The sequence below is a fragment of the Tursiops truncatus genome, chromosome 2 (assembly GCF_011762595.2).
Source record: "Tursiops truncatus isolate mTurTru1 chromosome 2, mTurTru1.mat.Y, whole genome shotgun sequence".
Classification (NCBI taxonomy): Eukaryota; Metazoa; Chordata; class Mammalia; order Artiodactyla; family Delphinidae; genus Tursiops; species Tursiops truncatus.
In genome coordinates, this window is record NC_047035.1 from 173,030,812 (window position 1) to 173,053,768 (window position 22,957).

At 40.2% G+C, this 22,957-nt stretch overlaps 1 protein-coding gene across 12 annotated transcripts in view; it reads left to right on the forward strand.

Annotated features, from left to right (window-relative positions):
* ARHGAP12 (Rho GTPase activating protein 12) overlaps window positions 1-22,957 on the forward strand; it is a 109,771-nt gene that overhangs the window by 46,920 nt on the left and 39,894 nt on the right. For 7 of the 12 annotated variants that reach the window (XM_033852513.2, XM_073801729.1, XM_033852505.2 and 4 more), the window contains 3 exons: window positions 13,167-13,430; window positions 19,430-19,570; window positions 20,646-20,726. In XM_033852513.2, coding sequence (XP_033708404.1) covers window positions 13,167-13,430; window positions 19,430-19,570; window positions 20,646-20,726 — 486 coding nt within the window. The remainder of the gene's footprint in view (window positions 1-13,166; window positions 13,431-19,429; window positions 19,571-20,645; window positions 20,727-22,957) is intronic. The other 5 variants (XM_033852509.2, XM_033852510.2, XM_033852511.2 and 2 more) reach the window with 3 other exon arrangements.

The following is a 22,957-nucleotide window of genomic DNA, read 5'->3' on the forward strand; positions in this document are numbered from 1 at the left end:
TTGCTCCACGGCACGTGGGATCTTCCCGGACCAGGGCTCGAACCCGTGACCCCTGCATTGGCAGGTGGATTCTTAACCATTGTGCCACCAGGGAAGCCCCTTACGTAGTGTTTTGATCTTCTTTCATGCATGTATGTATGTGTGTGAAAGTATACACATATTTTTATATGTATAGATTCATACTATATGTATTTTAATACCTATTTTGAATATTTTTTAAGGAATTCAGGGCTTAAGTATTTTTTGCTGGGCAATCAAAATGATGGTAAATCATCAACTTTTTATTCACTTTGTATACTTAGACCTTCTTTCCATATAGCTTTAAGGAAGTAATGCTTTAAAACTTATAACTAACACTCAGTTTGGAATTAATATAATAATAGATTATCCAAGGAGTTGTATTACAGTGTTCTCATGCAGACTTGTTAATGAATTAGGACATGTGGTAGGTTAGAAACCCATTTATTTAGTTGTATTTTTTCGAAATAACAATTTATAAATTATTTTACTTAGATAATGAAAGTTTTTCAAAATATTTTATTTCCAGAGTCTTAGTTTTGAAAAGCAAAAAGGAATAGTTATTTGTCAGAAAATTAGAGGAAAGATAGTATGTCAGCCCTTTAAATGTGTCCCATATTACTATGGATTAATTTTGTATCTTTTTGAAATTATTATATTTTTTGTTGTTGCCAGATACCTCAGCTTCTAAGCTTAGATTTGTACGTGTAATACATGCTTTCAATAATTAAACACAGATGCATTTGTTTTTCCTTTGTAATTGTACCATAAGCTTTTACCTTCTAGAAATTTCAGCAACAGAGTATTCTTTAGTCATCCCCTGGGTGCTGATCCTAGAGTTACCATTCAAGTTCCCAGGGAGGGAGATTTGTAATAATGAATGGCAGTGCACCAGGCCATTGCACTGTTGCTTCATCAGCATAAAATGGTAACTAAGTCCTGTTATCTCAGCATTATGTCCTGCTGAGGAATTTTGTTTGCTTAACTGACCAACGACGAGCATCTCTTGTTGAATACTTTTAACACAGATTAATAATGAGGTTTCATCAATAAATATTAGTATCTAGCAGCTATCCCCATTACCTTTCTACTTAAAACATACTATGGACTGGGAAAGCAGTTACTGGGAAAACAGAAATCATTAGAGTCTGAGTCAGGGCTTGAGAAGGGATCTTCAGTTCTAGACTTTGAAAGCATATGATGATTAAGACGTGGTCTTGCTCTGAACTCTTCAGGGGCCTACAGTTTACTGGGAGGCAGAAGAACAGCAATTAATTACTGTGGGGTGTGCTGGGGACAGTTAGTACAGGGGAATGCGAGGTGCTGCCAGCTGGCCCTATTTGGTCTAGCGGCCGCTGGCCAAGTGTGGTAATCGCACACTTCGAATGTGGCTAGTGAGTCTGAGGAACTGAATTTATTTTATTTTATTTTATTTCAGTTACTCCAAGTTAAAATTTTAAAACTCATACTTGATTCATTTATGGGAAAACTTTTAAGACTGTTTGGAATCATTTGAGTCTGTGAATCTGTTTTTCAACTGTAAATTTTATGAACTCTGTATACAGATCAAGTATTTTTGATGGAAGTTTAGGATCTGAATTGAGATATGCTATGAAATACATGCTGGATTCTGAGGACTTAGTCCAGAGAAAATAAAATACCTCAATAATTTTGATATTCATTATACAGTTAAATGCTAACATTTTGAATATTAGGTTGAATGAATGAATATACTATTAGAATTCATTTCACCTCTTTATTTTTACCTTTTTAATGTGGTCACTGGCAAATTTTAGATCACCTGGCTCGTGTGATACTCGTGTTAGCGCTGCTCTAGAGGCACAGGAAGTCTACGACTTCTGCCCTTGAAGAATAGAGGGGCATCTCAAAGAGAAAGTGATCTTTGAACCAACTCGTTACGGTTTATATGTGGCTCACGGGTTGGTGGTTGGGAACAGTGTGTTGTAGATAGAGGGATAAGGATTTGAATGTGTAAAAAGGGAAAATAGCATGACATTAATAGAATTGTGAGTAACATGGGGGTTTTGGACAAAGAATGTAAAAACAGTCGCAATAAAAGGCAGAAAAGATTGTTTGGGACTGAAGATTTTAGGAGCCTTCAATTCTCTGCTGTGATATTTGAACTTCTACAGTCAGTGAAATATTCATTGATGTTTTTGAAGTGGGTGAGTAACGAGATCAGATTTGTTTTTGGAGAATAACTCTTGGGACTGGAGGGTCAGTTCGACAAGGTGAAGAAGTGGGACTTGTCCTCACTTATTCACCACCTCGATTAAGGTGGTTGTCTTGGGATAGGAGAGGAAGGAATTCAAGACAGAGTAGGGGGAAGAGTTAGTAGAAGCTCATTGGGGTGAAGAGAAGAGACACAGGGTGACTTTGAGATCTCCCCCTGAGGAGCTCGTGATGCCGTTGTTTGAACTGGTGAGGATACTAGGATAGTGTGTTACGGACAGAGGTTGAGGCCGAGGAGGTGATGAGTCTGAGCGTCTGGAGGGTCCACGCCAGGAGGTCTTTCACAACACATCTGCTGTGCAGGGGAGGGAGGTGGGTGTTTGAGAGAGAGTTTGATGTTTTTGAAGCAGTGGAGTCAGTTAAGATTTCCCAGGGAGACTGTAAACACAGGAGTAGGAAATTAACTTTAGTGCATGGATTTCCTGATAGCTTCTTTAGTTCTATAAAGGTAATTTTCCCTTAAGAACATCCTGAGTGTTTACCGTGCGCGAGTGCTGTGCTTGGCGCCAAAGACGAAGCGAGAAACCAGGCAGACGTTTCTGCGTGAAAGGCGATCAGGCTCCAGAGGGAAAGGCCGGCAGCCCATGTGGGATGACACTGCGGTGTTGTAAGGTCCACGACAAGCTACAGGGTAGTTGGGCCCAGGAAGGACCCACGTGAGGACAACAGAAGCTGACACTGGAGAGCTGTGGGCTTGATCTCCAAGGGGAAGTTTGTCACTTGTCCCTTTCTGGCAGATCTTTTACTTACGATAAACCTCCCAACTGTACACACCCCCCCTCACGACTCTGTATGTGTTGGGCTCCAGGCCCCTGGGCTCTTCACTTGGTGTCTGTCAGCTGCTATCTACCCACCCTGGAGGTCCAGAGTCCTGAACCACAGCGATTTCTGTTGATGGCGTGGCCCGGTTGCCCTGTTGGCAGCGGTTATGGCAGGTTTGGTGGCACAGGAATGACTCCAGTGTGTTTGTGTGGTTCCCAGAAACGAGCATCCGTCAGGTCTCCGCGCCTTCCCGCCTGGGACCTGCCTTGTTTATGTCTGTTGGGGAGGAGGCGTAAGTGATGGACCTGTGATGACGTGAAGGGCTCCTTCAGGTCGTTGGCCACGGTCCGCGGAGCAGGGGGAGGACAGAAGCCAGGTGGAATGGGAACCTTTAGTAGCTGAATGTGAGACAGCAAGCCCCGGAGGAGTTGGGCAGCCTGGGTTGCAATAACCAGAAAACCAGTAAGAAAAAGAATTTATTTACCATGAAAATAATATCTGTGAAAGCTTTTCACAGCACTGGATTCACTTAGCTACCAGTTATGTTTCATTATTGAAAGACTCTGCTTCATTTCCTTGTGTTATGTCAGCTTAAACACTAAGACCGTGAGTGTTCTTGGAGGGTCCTCACCGCTTCCTGGCGTCCCTGGCTTCCTCCTGCTTTCCTTAAAGATGCAGTTAAACCTGCCGGGAGCCTTTTCCCGAGCACCCCATCTCACCCTCTTCTCTCTGTTTATTGCTGCTTCTCTGTGTAACTCTCAGCTCCTGTCCCTGGAGTCGTGTTCTGCCTGTCTCTTCCTCTTTTCTAGGCTGCTGGCCCTGAAGGACAGAGACTGTCTTATGTTCATCTCCCACCTGGCTCATAATTAGTTCTTAAACGATAGTTAAATAAGTGAGTTGCAGAAGATATCAGAATACTGTACAGAGCTTGAAATCTCAGTGCAGCCATGCTTTAAGATATGAACACTTCAACTTGCAAGTGTTTGTATTTAAAAATTATTAAACAGAGGGTAATATATTTCCCTCCTCCCCCTAAAATTTGACTTTAAGTGAGAATATTGTCTTTTGGAAAGTTGCATTTTCCAGTTTAAAGTTGATGTCCAGGGCTTCCCTGGTGGCGCAGTGGTTAAGAATCCGCCTGCCAATGCAGGGGACACGGGTTTGAGCCCTGGCCCGGGAAGATCCCACATGCCGCGGAGCAACTAAGGCCGTGCGCCACAACTACTGAGCCTGCGCTCTAAAGCCCACGAGCCACAAGTACTGAGTCTGTGTGCCACAACTACTGAGCCCCGCGCGCCTAGAGCCCGTGCTCTGCAACAAGAGAAGCCACCGCAATGAGAAGCCCACACACCACAATGAAGAGTAGCCCCCACTCGCCACAACTAGAGGGAAGCCTGCATGCAGCAACGAAGACCCAATGCAGCCTAAAATAAATAAATTTAATAAATAAATAAAGTTGGTGTGCAATTTTCAGTTGTGAAACTGAAACAAATTTCAGTCCTATTTTAACTAAATATTGGCTTGTTGACCATATTTTTTCTTTTTGTCCTCCTTCTGTTAACTGACCCGATGTTATTATAATTAGCAATTATGGTAAAGCAGAGTTTAAGCAGGTAAATTACCAAAGGCACATAAATGTCATTTTTCCACATGAATTAAAATAGAATTTAAAAAGTAATTAGAATTCCGTTTTGGAGTTTGATACTTTGGTATATGTTTTTTTCCCCATAAATCTAAATCTAACGGTATGATTATAGGCTGCGGGGACTGATTATTCCGTAATATAAATGACTGATTATTCAGTAATACAGATATAATTTGTCATTTATCGTAAGGTAGATATAATACTTAAGTATTAGTACAGATTAGCATATGCTAATTAAGAAACAAGAAGTGTAGCTAATATGTATTCTCCTGTTCTCTGAAGTTTATTTTAGAAACAGTGACTAAATGTCAAAAGTAAAGAGGGCCAAATCTCAGTATTTTTGGTATGAAAGTAAGAATTCCGGTACAATCGAAGTTTAAAGTTACCTTCTTTGTATATGGCTCCCCAGTTTTTCCTTTCTGTGGACAGTGGGAAGACTATTTTCGTCTGCATATAGACAGAAGTGGAACAGGCCAGGTCTTTTTTTAAATATTAAATTGGGTCATGTGCAGAGGTACTGGTCCCAGTTCAGTTGTTAATTAATGACAGATATGACCCATAAAATTAACTTTGTTTCTGTGTTCTCCTTTTAAAGATTTTTTTTTTGGTATGAAAAATCCACTCATTTTTGTTCGTGACAGTTCATGAACAAGGCTGCTTGTTCAGTTTAAGTGTGTAATACTTAAGTCTTATAAATATTTGAGAACTAATTTTTATTTGATTCATATATTGGAAGTACTTCTTGTTGCTTATTCTTTTAAGACTTCTTCCTTTGAATTATCTGCAGAGTAAGAAGCTGGTGGTATGGACTTAAGAATTGTCTTTAAGTTTTTTATGTTTTTTGTGATACAAGTGTATTGGACCAGGGGCCCGGTTTGCCCTAAGTTCACTCAGAAAGATTGAGTATCTTCTGAATAATAGTATACATGAAAATCACATAGGGTACTTAGAAATACAGATTCTTGACCCCCACCCCCATTACTCTCCACCCCCAGTAACAAGACTTTTAATCAGCACCCCTAGATGAGTCTGTTATAGATGATCCATTGACCATCCCTTAAGAAACACTAGTTTGTATAGTGTTAATACTATTGCTGTCACTTTATGAGTCCAGTAGACTAGACAGATGCCCCAGATTCTTGTCCTAATCAAACTCTATGGGTAGTAATTCTCATTGTGATGAAATTAGGTAATAAAGCACATAGAAAAAAATATAATTACATTATGCAGAGAAAACTGATTTTTTTTTTTTTTGGGCCATGCCTAGTGGCTTTGGGGATCTTATTTCCCCGACCAGGGATTGAACCTGAGCTCTCAGTAGTGAAAACGCCAAGTCCTAACCCCTGGACCACCAGGGAATTCTCGAGAAAATTGATTTAAAAATTTTTTAATTTTAATTTAAAATTTTTTCTTCCAGTTTTAATGAGATATAATTGGCATACAGCACTGTGTGAGTTTAAGGGGTACATTATGATGATTTGGTTTACGTACGTCATGAGGAGATGATCTCAGTAAGGTTAGTGAGCATCCGTCTTCTCATATAGATACAAAATATAAAAATAGAGAAAAAGTTCTTTTTGGGATGAGAACTCTTAGGATTGACTTTCTTAACAACTTTCATATGTAACAGACAGCAGCGTTAATTATATTTAACATGCTGTACGTTGCACTCCTAGTACTTCTTTATCTTATATACCTTTTGATCACCTTCATCCAGTTTCCCCCATGGCAACCACAAATCTGATCTCTTTTTCAATGAGTTTGTTTGTTTTTGAAGTATAATTGACCTACAACACAATAATAGGTCCTGTTACACCACATAGTGACTCACTATTTCTATCTTCTCTTCCCTTGTGTGACTGCATGACTGTCTTTATTGCTGTGTTTGGATTTCTTTCTCTTTTTTGTGTGTATCTATTATAGATTTTCGGTTTGTGGTTACCACAGGGTTTACACCTATCTATCTATGATTATTTTACGTTGCTGATCTCTTAAGTTCCAACGCATTTTACAACCCTGCATTTTTACTCCCCTCCCTCCCAGGTTGACTGTTTTTGACGTCGTATTTTACACCTTTTCGTGTTTTGTATCACTCACTTACTGTGGATAAGATGATTTTACTGCTTTTGTCTTTTAACTTTGCTACTAGCTTTATATATGGTTGATTTACTACCTTTACTGTGGATTTGCCTTTACCTTTCATAATCTTCGTGTTTCTAGTTGTGGCCATTTTCGCTTAGAGAAGTCCCTTTCACATTTCTTGTAAAGCTGGTTTGGTGGTGCTGAACTCTCAGCTTTTGCTTGTCTATGAAACTTTTGATCTCTCCATTAGATCTGAGTGAAAACCTTGCCAGGTACTCATAATGTTTTAGCTTGTTCTTCTTCATACTTTAAAATTTTAAGTTGGAAGTTAGATGCACTTTTATATTTTGCTTTTCTCATTAACCTCATAATTTTTTTTTTTTGGCGGTACGTGGGCCTCTCACTGCTGTGGCCTCTCCCATTGCGGAGCGCAGGCTCAGCGGCCATGGCTCACGGGCCCAGCCGCTCCGCAGCATGTGGGATCCTCCCGGACCGGGGCACAAACCCGTGTCCCCTGCATCGGCAGGCGGACTCTCAACCACCGCGCCACCAGGAAAGCCCATCCTTGACTTTTAAATACCATCTTTTCCTGTCAGGCTGTCTACTTCTGACTTTCTGTTTCCTTTACTGGATCCTCTTACTTTGCTTAGTACCTTAATTATATTAATTGCATCAGTAGTTGTAATAACACCACCAGAGGTCATCGTGCCAGACCTCAGGCTAACTTCATGCCTGTGTCCTCACCTTACCTCGTAAGGCAGCTGCGTGGTGCTCCCCAGGGGCCTGTCCCCCACCCGCCCCCTGTGCGCTCCCTTAGGGTCCGGCCCCGCCAGATGCTGATGACTTTTATGTTTTTAGCACTGATTCTGTACTGAGCTCCCAATCTGGGTACCTGACAGTCTGAGCGTTTCCACCTGGACTTGAAAAGGAGTTCCAACCTCCTACAATCTAAATGGAACTCCTCTGTGTTCCTCTCTTTATCCTGTTCTTCATCTTGACATTATTTAACCCGTGGTTAAAGACACACACACCAAAAAACATGCTTCACATAAACAGACATACAATCTGCATGTTAATGTAACTTCTAATTGTTTCCTGCATCTGGCCCTGCTTCTCTATTCCTACTCTTCTTGGCCTGTTGCCTCTCTCATCTTCTGTCTGTACCGACCTCCTAACTGATCGCTGCCTCTAATTGTGTTCATCTAAAATCTGCAGTATTTCAAAATTTTGACTCAGAATATACTTCCTGGCTTAACTTCTCCAGTTATTCCCTAAATGCTGCTGGGTAACGTCTGCTTTTGAACATGACACACAAACTCTCCTTGTTCTGGCATTTGCTTCTCTTTACATCTTTCTCGTGCCTCTCCTCTCACCTGCCCTCTGAGTCGGCATCCTTCCCTGAATGCACCGTGCTTTTCAGACGTTTGTTCTTCTGCCTCCTGTGTCCCCTGCTTTGACCTGGCTAATTCTGATGTATTCATTTCTGAGGCTTATTCCCATGGTTCCAAGTCTCTTCGATTTTGCTCCTACACTGTCCCATGTGTAGCTCTAGCATGAGGTCTGTTATGCATTTAAATGACCTTTGTTTCACGTTCTTTTACTACATTATGAGGTCCTAGAAGACGAAGACTCATTTTTTAATCATATTCGTAACCTTAGCACTGCTGAGGGTTTGATGCTTAGTCCACTTTCAGTCCTGTCTTAAATGGTGACACAGTTGTCCATCCTTGTTCCCAAACTAGAAATGTGAATGATTTCCTAGTTTCCTCTCTTTATCACATGTAACCGTTTCCAAGTCCTTCAGTTTTGCTTTTACTTGGGTATATATGTTTGCATTCTTTCGTTCACTTGTTTGTTCATTCAACAAATTTCCTTCAGTGCTACTGTATGCAAGGCTGTGAACTAACTATACTGTGTGCCAAACATTGCATTGAATTTGTAGAATGTACAGATTAATTTTATGAGAAGGAACACAGTTACAAAATTAAGGAACAACAACAGTTTATCTAGAAGTATTCCTCATTTTTTTTAAGCTTATTTTTTTAAAGCTTTTTGTTAAACTTATTAACTGTGTTTTAACAGTTCTTAGTATGAATGAGATTTTTAAAATTCTGTTACAGTTTCTAACTTGTCATTGCTCATGTATCAGAAACTGATTAAATGATCTTTTTATCTGGCCAACTTATTAAACTTCTAAGTAGTTTTCATGGACTTAGATTTTCAAATATTCATTATGTCAGTGACAGATATCAGGGTTGTTCTCCTACTGGGTATTTATGCGTTAACTCATTTTTCGTGTCTCAGTACATTTCATATCTTAGTATTGCACATTTGTTGAATAAAAGCCGTGATACTTGGCATGCTGGGATTTTTCTTTTTTCGGCTGGGCTGTGTGGCTCGCGGGATCTTACTTCCCTGACCAGGGATTGAACCCAGGCCCTGGCAGTGAAAGCGCCAAGTCCTAACCACTGGACTGCCAGGGAACTCCCCCTGGAATTATTCTTGACTTTAATGAAAATGCTTCTATCAGTGTCTTGCTGAGTATGATGTTTATTTTGAATAATAATTTAAAAAATCAAATTAAGGAGGCATCACCTGTTCCTCACTTGCTAAGAGATTTATCCTGAATCCATGTTGAATTTTATCAGTAGCTTTGTTGGTGTCTGTGGAGATGATCAAGTTAATCTGTTAATGTAAAGAATTACAGTAAGAGATTTCCAGAAGACAGACTCCCTTAATATTTCCACTTTTTCCTGATTTATTTAATGCATTGCTAATGTTTTATTTAGTATATTTTCATTTATATTTATAAGTGACATTGGTTTGTACTTTTCTTTCATTTAATTCTCTGCTTTTGTTTCAGAATTATGCTAGCCTTATAAACTTTGTTAAGGCATTTCAGTTTTTTTTAATTGGGAAAACTGTTTAAATTTGAATTGTTTAAACAACAGGAATTAGTTATTTCTTAAAACCGTAGTACAGTGTGTCTCTAACATTGTTTAGAAAATTGCTGTTTCTTGGTGTCTTTATTTCCCCAAGTCTAGTGAAGTATCAGGAGCAAAGAACTTTAACACTTGTTGAATTTTCTAGATAAGGTCCTGGGAAATGATTTACTATATAGAATTACTTGTTATACTAACAAGGTTGGTTTTAGTCAGAGAAGCACTGTTATCCAGCTAAGTCATGGAAGAGACTTAGAATTGTCTAAGTCTATGGAATTAGACAATTAGAATTGTCTAATTGTCTATGGAATTAGTCTGGAAGAGAAACACATGGAAATCTGTCTTCATGGATAGATTTTCTTCATAGAAAAATGCTGTTTGGTGATAGTCTAAATTCAAAGCTAACATTTATAGGAAAACGGTCTAATTTGTATCACTGAGTACAATATTTACATAATTACCATGTTTAAAAAGACCAAAGGTAACCATTTTATAAATGTATTCAGGTCTCGGGTTAGTTTTACTATTTTCTTTCATTTTTATTTTTCTATTTTTGGCTGTGTTGGGTCTTCGTTGCTGCACGCAGGCTTTCTCTAGTTGCGGCGAGCGGGGGCTACTCTTCTTTGCGGTGCACGGGCTTCTCATTGTGGTGGCTTCTCTTGTTGCGGAGCACGGGCTTTAGGCCTACGGGCTTCAGTAGTTGTGGCTCGTGGGCTCAGTAGTTGTGGCTCGCAGGCTCTAGAGCGCAGGCTCAGTAGTTGTGGTGCACGGGCTTAGTTGCTCCGCAGCATGTGGGATCTTCCCGGACCAGGGCTCGAACCTGTGTCCCCTGCATTGGCAGGCAGATTCTTAACCACTGCGCCACCAGGGAAGTCCCTACTGTTTTCTTTTGTAAAGCTTATTCTGTAATTTAGATTCATTATAATTAATTTATAGGCAAATAATATTTTAGCAGTTAAAGTACTTTAATTTCAATAAAACTGATTCAGTGTATCCATCCACATTTCCCTTTTATAAAATTTTTATTAGCATATAGTTAATTTACAGCGTTGTGTTAGTTTCTGCTGTACAGCAAAGTGAATCAGTTATATGTATACATATATCCACTCTTTAATTTTAGATTCTTTTCCCATATAGGTCATTACAGAGTATTAAGTAGAGTTCCCTATGCTATGCAGTAGGTTCTTATTAGTTATCTATTTTATATCTAGTAGTGTGTATATGTCAATCCCAGTCTCTCAATTTATCCCTCCGTCCCCCTTCCCCCTTGGTAACCAAAAGTTTGCTTTCTGCATCTTTGACTCCATTTCTGTTTTGTAAATAAGTTTGTTTGTACCATTTTTTTAGATTCCACCTATAAGCAATATCATACGATATTTGTCTTTCTCTGACTTACTTCACTCAGTATGGCAATCTCTAGGTCCATCCATGTCACTGCAGGTGGCATTACTTCATTCTTTTTCATGGCCGAGTGATATTCCATTGTGTATATGTACCACATCTTCTTTATCCATTCCTCTGCTGAATTTAGGTTGTTTCCATGTCCTGGCTATTGTGAATAGTGCTGCTATGAACATAGAGGTGCATGTATCTTTTTGAATTATAGTTTTGTCTGGGTATATGCGCAGGAGTGGGATTGCTGGATCATATGGTAGTTCTATTTGTAGTTTTTTAAGGAACCTCCACACTGTTCTCCATAGTGGCTGCACCAGTTTCCATTCCCACCCACAGTGCAGGAGGGCTCCTTTTTCTCCACACCCTCTCCAGCAGTTATTGTTTGTAGATTTTTTGATGATGGCCCACATTTCCCTTTTTTAATTCAGTGTTTTAATTCAGTGTTCATAAAACTATGGGTATCTTATAGAAGTAATTGAACATCTGAATAATTCTAGGACTAATATGGCAAAGGTTCTCAACCAGGGGCAGTTTGTCCCCATGAGACATTTGGCAGTGTCTGGAGACTCTAATTGTCACAGTGAGGGGAAGCCACTGTCATCTGGTGGGTGGCAGCTGGAGATGCTAGTGAACATTCTACAATGCCCAGGATAGCCTCCCACAAAAAGAATGATCTCTTCCCAAATGTTAGTGGTGCTGAGGTTGAGAAACCCTCTTGTAAAAGGAAAGATGTATACACAAATACAAACACACAGTATTAAAAAGGCGTTCTCAGATGTGCACTTTTTCTTTCAGCAATTATAATTCTAACTTAATACAGTTTACAATGTCCTTATGCAAAGTGTATGAAGAGCATTCTGCTCTTGACTGACATCTAGTGAGACATTGAAAAATAAAAAGTAAAACTGAAGGTTGAGACTGAATAAGCGTGTAAATCAGAGTTACTACTAATTGTCTTTCCAGTCTTAGGAAATTCACAAATAAGTAGACTAGGAAGAGAGGAAAGACTTGTTTATGGCTGCTGAGAAATTATAGCTGAGAAGTAGTATGTAGTAAATTCTTACCTGAAGTATTGTATCTCCTTTGTCTTTTACTTATATTCTTGATTTAATATTAGAGCTTAGGATATGAAATCTTTCTTTTGGTAGTTTTCTGAATAAATGCTGAGTTACCTATATGTAAGACTTTTTATATTTTGAAAATTGCCTAAAATCATAGAATTTTAGAGCCAATGGGGACTAGGTGGTTTAATCCAGTTTCTTCACTTACAGAGATTAAAAAGTTCAGTTTCAGAGATATGAAGTGATCTTTTTTGTTGTCTTACAGCTTGTTAGGCCAGATCTTGAACTGGAACCCATAGCTCCTGACTTCTAGTCGAGTATTCTTTCAGGGTGAGGGGAAGTAATTAAGCACGCTTAAAAAAAAAAAAAAATTTATTTATTTTTGGCTGAGTTGGGTCTTCTTTGCTGTGCACAGGCTTTATCTAGTTGCGGCGAGCGGGGGCTACTCTTCGTTGCGGTGCACGGGCTTCTCATTGTGGTAGCTTCTCTTGTTGCAGAGTACAGGCTCTAGGTGCACGGTCTTCAGTAGTTGTGGCATGCAGGCTCAGTAGTTGTGTCTCGCGGGCTCTAGAGTGCAGGCTCAGTAGTTGTGGCTCACGGGCTCAATAGTTGTGGCTTGCGGGTTCAGTAGCTGTGGCTCGCAGGCTCAGTAGTTGTGGCTCGCGGGCTCTAGGGCACAGGCTCAGTAGTTGTGGCGCACAGGCTTAGTTGCTCTGCGGCATGTGAGCTCTTCCTGGACTAGGGCTTGAACCCGTGTCCCCTGCATTGACAGGCAGATTCTCAACCACTGCCCCACCAGGGAAGCCCAGGCACACTTTGGATTCTCTTTAAAGCTTGTTTTTTTTTCAAACTATGAATATTAAAACTGTTAAATTCTTATTTCCTTATAAAGAATATATACACCTGTATATATGTTTTAAAATGAATTGGTATTTATGTTTATAAATCTCACGTTTAATTTATGCGCGTTGTGCCAGTTTAAACACGGATATTTCACATTTTTCACAGGCGACAACACCTCCACATCAAGGGCGGCCAGATTCTCCTGTCTACGCTAACCTGCAAGAACTGAAAATATCCCAGTCGGCTCTCCCCCCGATCCCTGGAAGCCCAGCAATTCAGATTAATGGAGAATGGGAAACTCATAAAGATAGTTCAGGGCGTTGTTATTACTATAACAGAGGAACACAGGAAAGAACTTGGAAACCCCCTCGTTGGACTCGAGATACAAACATAAGCAAAGGAGATTCCCAGAGTCCAGGAGATCAAGAGGTATGAGGAGTTAGGGGGTCAACCAGTGAGTTACCGAGCTTTTTCTCTTTTTGTTCCTCAAACAAGTGAATAGGTTTGCTTCTAACCGTTGACATCTCTAAGATACTAAATCTTTTTTCCACGTTTTATTCTATTACTGCTTGTCGCTTCCTAATCTCTAGCTAGTGGACAGCGTCTAGCCTTGTAGCATGCTTACTAGTTCCAGAATTAACTGGGTTAACGTTGCCTAGTGGCAGTAGTTTCCCTCATGCGCTAGAAGATACTAATTCAATCGTTGTTGTTGCCCAAGGAGTGACATCTTTTAGAAAAAGGAGAGAAAATACGTGATACGATTTAGCCAAACAAATAAAAACAAAGTTATTTAATTGACACTTTTCTTTATGGTTTGGTGGGGCTAGCAAGGTACTTGTCAGTTTTTGTTAGAGATACAAGATCACTTTTTATTTCTATGTAGGGGAAATAAGTATAATTCCTTTGCTGCGAACAAAGGACCACCCTCTAAGTCTGACAATTCACTCTATATCGTTATTTTCTCTAACACGTGTCCATACTGTCTCCCCACCTGCCTTGGTTTCACTTCCCTCCCACCTCTCAGAGGGTGGTGCGGTGAATTGGCCAGCGGTGTTTTGAGAAACACTCATCTCCGAGGCCTGGAGAGAGTCCTTGGGACTGTTCAGGTGTGCAGGAGAAGCTTGGGTAGTGTGGATAGAATGGAGTTAAATCCTGCTGTTTGGTAGACGGCGGTCCCCGCACCTGCACAGGACACCTGCTCTTAGAGAGAGCAGCTGGCTTGTACAGTAAGAACAGAACTCCAGTTATAGGTAGGAGCTAGAGAAATCAGGTAACACATCCTGTATCTAGCAGAATCTGGAAGCTTTTTATAGTTAATGACCCCTCATCTTATCCTGTTTTTCAGTTGGTTATTTATAGCTTTGCTTTGGTGGTAACTTGTACTTTTAGTATTCAAGAATGAGGTGGGAGGATAGTCAGAAATTGTTCATGTGTTACTATAATAGGAAAATGTTAGGAAAGTGATTTGAATTTGTGTGTCCAGAAAGATTTGAAAATAAGTTGTCCTGTGTATCAATAATAAAGTAAAATCATATAATTTGGAAGAATTGGGGTAAGGGCTAAATTGTAGAATAATTTAAAGAAATTTGAAGTATACATGGGAACTTTAACAGCCTTCTTAGCTTTCTATTTCAGTGACTAGATGAGAGTGATTAGTGTTTCAGAATCTGAGCTCACACCACTCACTCTCTGCAGGTATTGTGTAAAGTAGGTATTTCCAGAGTGGCTGGAGCATATCTTCCAGTAACTTCTTGAGAAAGGTAGTGCATGGGAGGTAACATTGAGACTTTGTGTGTGAAAAAGTCTGTATTCTGCCCTCCTATTTAATCGATAGTTGGCCTGAGTGAAGAATTCTAGGTTGGAAACCATTTCTTCTCACAGTTGCAAGGCATTTTGAACTTGACTTTACGGCGATCTCGGTCAGCTGCGTGTGGGGTGTCTCCAGTGTTGGAACCATTCGGTCTTCCCTTTCAGACTGACCCGTCTCTGCAGAAGTCTTAACGCCTGGGCAGTAAGGGCCGCCTGGGTCTTGGTACCCGGCGTTTAGTTTGCACATAGTTCCTTAGTCTCCCCTCTTTCTGTTTGGTACCTGCGTCCCAGTCGTGCCTGTTGTCTTCCAACTCAGAATCCCTCTTGATAGGGAGTAAAACCCTACACTTGGGCTGGAATAAGGGAGGGGTGCACACCTAGTGGCCAGGCATGAGGAAGGGGAGTCTGGTGATTTCAGTCCTCAGTTCAGTACCCTCGGTTCCAGGAGGACCTAATACTGTCACTTCCTGGGCCGTTTGAAGATTTCGCGCTGCAGACCTGTTGCATTTCATCTTCCCTCCCCGGCACCCATCCCCCCCACCAGTTTAGATTCTGCTTTCTTTGCGGATAATTTAGGGGTTTGTTCATCTGCTTCTCAGCCTCCAGAGTTTTGTGGCTGTTGTGTCTCCTTGTGTTCTCCCTGTTCTCGGCGGTTCGGGTCTTTTTAGGCTTGTTTCGGTACTTTTATTTCAGTAGGGTTAGAGAGGGAGCAGATGCTCGCCCTCTCGTCCTAACCCAGAAGTTTGTTATTTCAGTGGTTGCCCTAGCACAGTGGTCCTCACGTGGGGCAGTGTTGTCTCCAGGGGGACCTAGGCAATGTCTGGGGGTATTTTGGGTTGTCACAACTCAGCGAGGGCTACTGGCTCCTCGTGGGTAGAGGCCGGAGAAGCTGTTGAGCATCCTGTGGTTCACAAGACAGCTCCCACCGCGAGGAACAACCTGGCCCTAACTGTCCACCGTGCTGCTGATGAGAAACGCCTCCTCAGGAGTTGTAACTGACGCACTTATCAAAGTCTGCGATTAATCAGCTCTTCTTGCTCCTTTTGAAACCATACAGGAACTATACATGCAGCGGTGCTATTGTTGTTTATTTTATTTCTATTTTTTAGCTCCCTTACTACTGGTTCTACATGGTGGCTCAAAATTTATCCTCATACGTACCACTTTCTTTTTTCACATTTCTTAGGCAAATTAGATTACCTTGGATAACTTTATACTGTCCTAAGTACCTACTTTAAAATTTCCTTAGTGAGCCTCTGTTAGTGATAGAATCTTAGTTCTCATTTGCCTGGAAATTTGTTTTTCATCCTTACTTTTGAAGAGTATCTTTACCTGGTGCACAGTTCTAAGCTGATGGCTTTTTATTTTTCCCTTGTTCGTTGAAGACTTTATTCTCATGTTTTCTGGCTTCCATTGTTGATGTGGAAGATTCAACTTGTAGATCCCTTCCTGTGGGTGGCTTTGAGGATCTCGTGTCTGTAGTTTCACTATGATGTGATTCGGTGAAGTTATCTTTTTTATTTCCTTCCGGGGCTTTGTTGGGAATCCCAAATTTGAGGCGTTCCATCTTTGATTAGTTCTGGAAAAGCTCGTAGGCATTGTCTTTATACAGCTCCTGTCCCATTTTCTCTTTCCTCTTGTTTTGGGACTTTGATTAGACGAACAGTTAGTCTGCTCGCTCCGTTTATCATGTCTCTTGATTTCCCTTATACTTTAACATTTTATTGCTGTGTCTCTCTCTGCTTGTTCCCAGTCATTTCCAAGCCAAGCTCCTGTTTGCTCTTTTTCTCTTCATCATGTATGTTTGTTTGATATTAAACCAACCCTTGAATTTAAAAAATGTATTATTTTAAATTTGTTTGGGGAGCTTCCCTATCTTAATTACTTTGAGAAGTTTGAAACATACAAAAAAAGTAGAAAGAATAGTATAGTGAGCTGCCAGGTACCCTTCATCTGGATTTACAAGTTGTTAACACTTTACCACATTTGCCTTGTTACTTTCTCCCTCCTTTTACCCTTCTAACTCTGCAGTAATTTTTTTCTCTGAATCATTTGGACCAGACAACATAATGTTTTATTCTCTAAGTATAAGGACTGTTTCCAGCAAAATCTTTTTTTGTGTGTGTGAAAAATACTTTATCATACCCAAGAAATTTAATATCAGTATATTATTTAATACAAAGGTAATGTTCGTGTTTCTCACTTGTCAACTCATATCCTTTATAGTTTTTTTCCTGCAGTGAAGGATCCAGTGAAGGATCATATATTGCATTTATTTGTCATATCTTTCTTAAGTCTTATTTTCTACTTTATTTTTGCTAATTTCAGTATATAGTCTTTAAGAGTCTGAATATGCTGTTCTTCTGCTGACTCTCACTCATGGTGTTTGTTTTACATCGTGTGTGTGTGTGTGTGTTTTTGGGTTTTTTTTGTGGTATGCGGGCCCCTCACTGTTGTGGCCTCTCCCGTTGCGGAGCACAGGCTCCGGACGCGCAGGCTCAGCGGCCATGGCTCACGGGCCCAGCCGCTCCACGGCATGTGGGATCTTGCCGGACCGGGGCACGAACCCGTGTCCCCTGCATCAGCAGGTGGACTCCCAACCACTGCGCCACCAGGGAAGCCCTGTGTGTGTGTTTTAATGTGAGATTATAGTTGTTGGAAATTCATATATAGCAAGTTTAATGCTAGGGTTGAAAGTTTGTTCCTTCAGAGAGGATTTGCTTTTGTTTCTGCCAGGTGCCTGGGGAAACTAGTATGCTGTGAACATTTTAAACTAAACTTTCAGTTTGCGTTTTCACAGGCCACCTAGGTAGTAGTAATTTTGGATTGCATGAAGAGTGGCCTGTTGCATTCTCCCCCAGTTTCCCCTGATTAGTCCTGTGGTTTTCCTAGCATGGAATAAAGGGCCAAGATTTGTTTCTGATTCACCCCGTAAACTGCAGGTATAATTCTTTGGGGTCCCCTTTCTTTCTTGTGGGACTCACTGCCTTAGGTTGTTCCGAGTCCTGTTCCCCAGCACTTCTGCATGGCCTTGAAAGCTAATGTTCTAGTTCAGGATTTGGCAAATGCCATCAAGGAGAAAGCTGCCTTTTTATTGTACTTACCTTTCTGGATTCTTCTTCTTCTTCTTTTTTTAAAATAAATAAATTTATATATTTATTTATTTGGCTACGTTGGGTCTTTGTTGCTGCACGCAGGCTTTTCTCTAGTTGCGGCGAGCGGGGGTTACTCTTCGTTGTGGTGCGCGGGCTTCTCACTGCGGTGGCTTCTCTTGTTGCGGAGCATGGGTTCTAGGCACACGGGCTTCAGTAGTTGTGGCTCGCGGGCTCTAGAGCGCAGGCTTAGTAGTTGTGGCACATGGGCTCAGTTGTTCCGTGGCATGTGGGATCTTCCTGGACCAGGGATCGAACCCATGTCCCCAGCATTGGCAGGCGGATTCTTAACCACTGCGCCACCAGGGAAGCCCTCCTTCTTTTTTTTTTTTTGATGGTTGAATAATATTTTCCTGTACAGATTGCCTTCTTTTACTCTGTTTCTAAAAGATTTTATTGTACCTTTCCTATATGAGCTTACATTTTAAGTGGTCTCAATTAAATTAAAATAAATCCTGATTTTTGAGTTAGGTTTTTCATTTTTTAAAAATGTTACTGTTACAAAACATATATAGTTCACTCTACGTAAGACTTCTGTTAAGTTGTCTATGTCAGTTTTTGTGAACATATTGCTAACATTAGGATGTTTACGTATGTTACTTCTACAGCACTGAGAATCTACACATCTTAGTGTTTCAGACCAAATTATGGTGGAAAATCCAGCCTGATTGAGTAGATTTAATTGTAGAAGATATTTTACCTGAACGTGACCCTGGAAGGGTCATTTGCACATTAGAGTTAGCCTAGTAAATATTACATACTGAATTTCTTAATCTTTCTGTATTGTGTTTGTATTTTCTCAATATTATTTTTTCTTCTTTCAAAGTGTAGTTTTGAATAGTTTTAAGAAGCATTTGGTTGAGTGAGTTAGGAAAACTTGACAATAAATTAGAACATAAAATATAGTGTTACAAAACTAGTGTCTTTTCTCTCCCCATCTCCATCCCACACGCTTTAAGAAAATAGTTGAACATATATTGAGCACTTTTTGCGGGGCATTTGGCTAGGAACTTGCAATAAATCGGTGAGAAGTTTCAAGAATCTCAAGTCTGCAGAAGTGCCCTCACTTCCTGCTTTGCTTACACATGGATGTGTGCACACACACACACGCACCCCTGTCATTTCTTAACCTGATTTCAGTTCAAAAGCAGCATTAAATAGAAGGTAGCATTTGATCTCTCAGTCTGAAAACATTGTTCTCAATTTCATTATAGTAAATTTTTCTAGGCTTGCATTAATGCGATAAAATAACTTACTAATTTCGCCTTACCACTTACAGTATACCATTAAAAAGACTAAACAATTTGTTTTGAAAACTAAATATTTAAATATATTCAAGATATATTAGTATGTGTAGCCAAATAAAGTCAATTGCTTAGATTTTCAACTGCTGCACACACACACACACACACACATATATATATATGTTCAAAGAAGAAAAATCCTTATGTTTCTGACTATTTATAGCTTCTTTCATCAGAAGAAAACTACCACAGCGTTTGTTACAGCCAGTCAGATAGTCAGTGTGGTTCTCCTCCAAGGGGTTGGTCAGAAGAGTTGGATGCACGTGGGCACACCTTGTATACCAGTGACTGTACTAATGAAAAGGTACTTTCTTTTTCTCTCATCTAGTTTTCTTGGCAAATTCCTCTCATAAAATCATTATGTACTGAAGCTTTTTTAGTATTTTTAAAACTCATGAAAATATTTTCTTGTAGTTCTGTAATCATGTCAACTGACAATATGAAAACTCAGTGTAACTACTTATTCATGGTTTTAAACTGCTTCCAGTTACAGTAATGTTTGTGGTGTCAACCTGTTTAAGACAGACCCTTGGAAGAGAAGACCCGTTGAGTGTCAATCTGCTTACACTTCTTCAGTAAACATATTTCTTTGTGTTTTTCTTGGGGAATAGTTTTTTGGGACTAGTTTTCTCAACATGCTGTTATGACATACCACCTCACTTCCTACACTCCTTTTTCTTTTATAACCAAGTTACATAGAACAAAAACTATGAATCTAGTATTTTATGATTCATCAACCAGTTTGAGAATGCATTTTGAAATTTTATGTGTTTATCATCAGAGAAGGTAATGGGTTGTTGTGCTAGTTTAAAGAATAAGACCCTTGGGAGATACGCTTTTTTAAAAAAATTAATTAATTAATTATTTTTGGCTACATTGGGTCTTCGTTGCTGTGTGCGGGCTTTCTCTAGTAGTGGCGAGCGGGGACTACTCTGTGTTGCGGTGCGCAGGCTTCTCATTGCAGTGGCTTCTCCCGTTGCGGAGCCTGGGCTCTAGGCGTGCTGGCTTCAGTAGTTGTGACACATGGGCTCAGTAGTTGTGGCACGTGGGCTCTAGAGCTCAGACTCAGTAAGTTGTGGTGTGCAGGCTTAGTTGCTCCACAGCATGTGGGATCTTCCTGGACCAGGGCTTGAACCCGTGTCCCCTGCATTGGCAGGCGGACTCCTAACCACTGCACCACCAGTGAAGTCCCTAGATTACTTATTTTTACCAAACTTAAAATGCAAGTCTGTTAGTATAGGTTTTGTTATATTTCTTTTGCAATGGACTTGAGCAAGTAGAATAAAATTCATGAGAATGTCATCTAATATCTCTGGTTGTATAGGCTTAAACTCAATTTTATGTACATTTAAAATATAACACCTGTTTTGTCTTTATAGTGGCTCAAGCATGTTGACGATCAAGGTAGACAATATTACTACAGTGCAGATGGATCTCGGTCAGAATGGGAGTTGCCAAAGGTAATAAACATTAACACTGGATTTCTGTTTAGAAATAGTAGATAAAATAATATCTGAAAATGGTTACAGCAGATTCACTTTTAAATTTTTATTCAACTTCTAAAAAGCAGCAAGACTAGTTTTCAGAATTCATCAAGAATCCTTTGGCTAAATTTTTCTAAGATGTGCATTATCTTATAGCTACATAATACTGATAATCCCTATTTAAAAATTCTTTTGGTTTAACTTGAAATCAGTTTTTCATTGTTCCTGGATACAGTGTCCCCTTCAGTGCCAGTAATGCCAGGAGTTTCCTTGAATGTATTGCGTCTTCTACGTGAAGTTGGTCTTATATTTTTTTTTAAAGAAAGAAAAGCAACTCAGTATTCAAGTTTATTCTTGTATGTAGATGTGTGTTGTAATTGAGTCAGTCATGAGCAGCTTGTGGCAATGAGATCTAGGGTCTCATTGGCTCTCTCTCTTTAGATAAGTGCACCAGGGCTGAGTTTATCTAAAGCAGTAGGTTTCATAGTGGTCATATACTTACCACTACTAGTATTCAGATAATTTTAAGTGAAATCTGAGCAAACATTTAAACTTTAATTGGTACATTATTTTAATGTTTTAGAAGGCAAGTGTAAGTAGCAGACATATCTGTAGTGTCAGTTACCAGATAGACTTTAGTTTTCTTTGTCCCGGAGTAAGTCAGTTTAAAGAAAAATATTATTAGTATAAAGATACATGGATATAGAAAAAAAATCATTGAAATATAAAGTGCAGTGGATAGTGTAAACTATAGACAGAGGGACAGGAAGGTAACGAATATTAAAGCGTAGTTAGGAGAAATGGAAGCTGGGTGGGAAGTTTCCTACATTCACATACCAGGAATTCTAGAAGAAGAAGATGGAGGAAATGGTAGAGAAATAGTATTGGAAAATATAATTTCTGGGAATTTTCTAAAACTAAAGGAAGGCATGCACTTTTTATTTTCTATCATTTTTTTTTTTGCGGTACGCGGGCCTCTCACTGTCGTGGCCTCTCCCGTTGCGGAGCACAGGCTCCGGACGCGCAGACCCAGCGGCCATGGCTCACAGGCCCAGCCGCTCTGCAGCATGTGGGATCCTCCCAGACTGGGGCACGAACCTGTGCCCCCTGCATTGGCAGGTGGACTCTCAACCACTGTGCCACCAGGGAAGCCCCAGGCATGCATTTTTAACTGGAAAATATGCCCTCAGTACAGACCAGGAGAGAGAAAAAGAAATACACGTGTTGCCAGATTTTACTGGATCTATGGAAGCTCAGCAGAGGAGACAATCTTAAAAGCCATCAAAGGGTAGACAACCAGATTACCTGTGGTGTCAGACTGCAGCATTGGACCCATTCCTTACCCACTCCTGTATCAGTGCTGTCTGCTGTGTACCTTTGTAGTGGCCTCCCGCTGTGGATGGGGCATATTGTCCTGCTGTTCAGATCGCAGCATTGGACCCATTCCTTACCCACTCCTGTATCAGTGCTGTCTGCTGTGTACCTTTGTAGTGGCCTCCCACTGTGGATGGGGCGTATTGTCCTGCTGTTACCATCATGACTGAATCCAGTCTAGTCATGTGACTTGCTTCCATTGGTGGGACATGAGCAAATGTGTCACAAACATGGTATTGAAATGGGCTTGTGTGCCAGGGCTTGCTCTTCCACTTCTGCCACTGCCATGAGAGGCATGCACCAGGCTAGCCTCCTGGACCCAGAAGGAGTAAATACATTTTAGGAAAATGAACAGAGCCTCAGAGATCTGTGGGAAAATACAGAAGATCTAACATTCATTTCATCAGAATTCCAGAAGAAGTGGAGAAAGAGTGTGAGGCTGAAAAATATATGCAGAAACAATGTTTGAAAACACCCAAATGTGCAAAAGACAAATCAACAGGTTCAAGAAGCTGAATAAGTACTAAACAGGATAAACTCAAAGAAATCCACATCCAGATGCATTGTAATCAAATTTCTGAAAATTAAAGAATTCCCTTTTTCCTCCTCCAAAAAAAATCTTGAAAGCAGCTCAATGAAACAACCTAGTACCTGTAGGGTAATAATGATTTGAATGGCGTGGATGTCTTATCAGCAACCGTGAAGCCAGAAGGAAGTGGTGAAACATTTTACAAATGCTGAAAAAAAAAACCTGTCGACCCATAATTGTACATCCAGCAAAAATATCCTTCAGGAATGAAGGTGAAATGAAGACATTTTCAGATGAAAGTAAG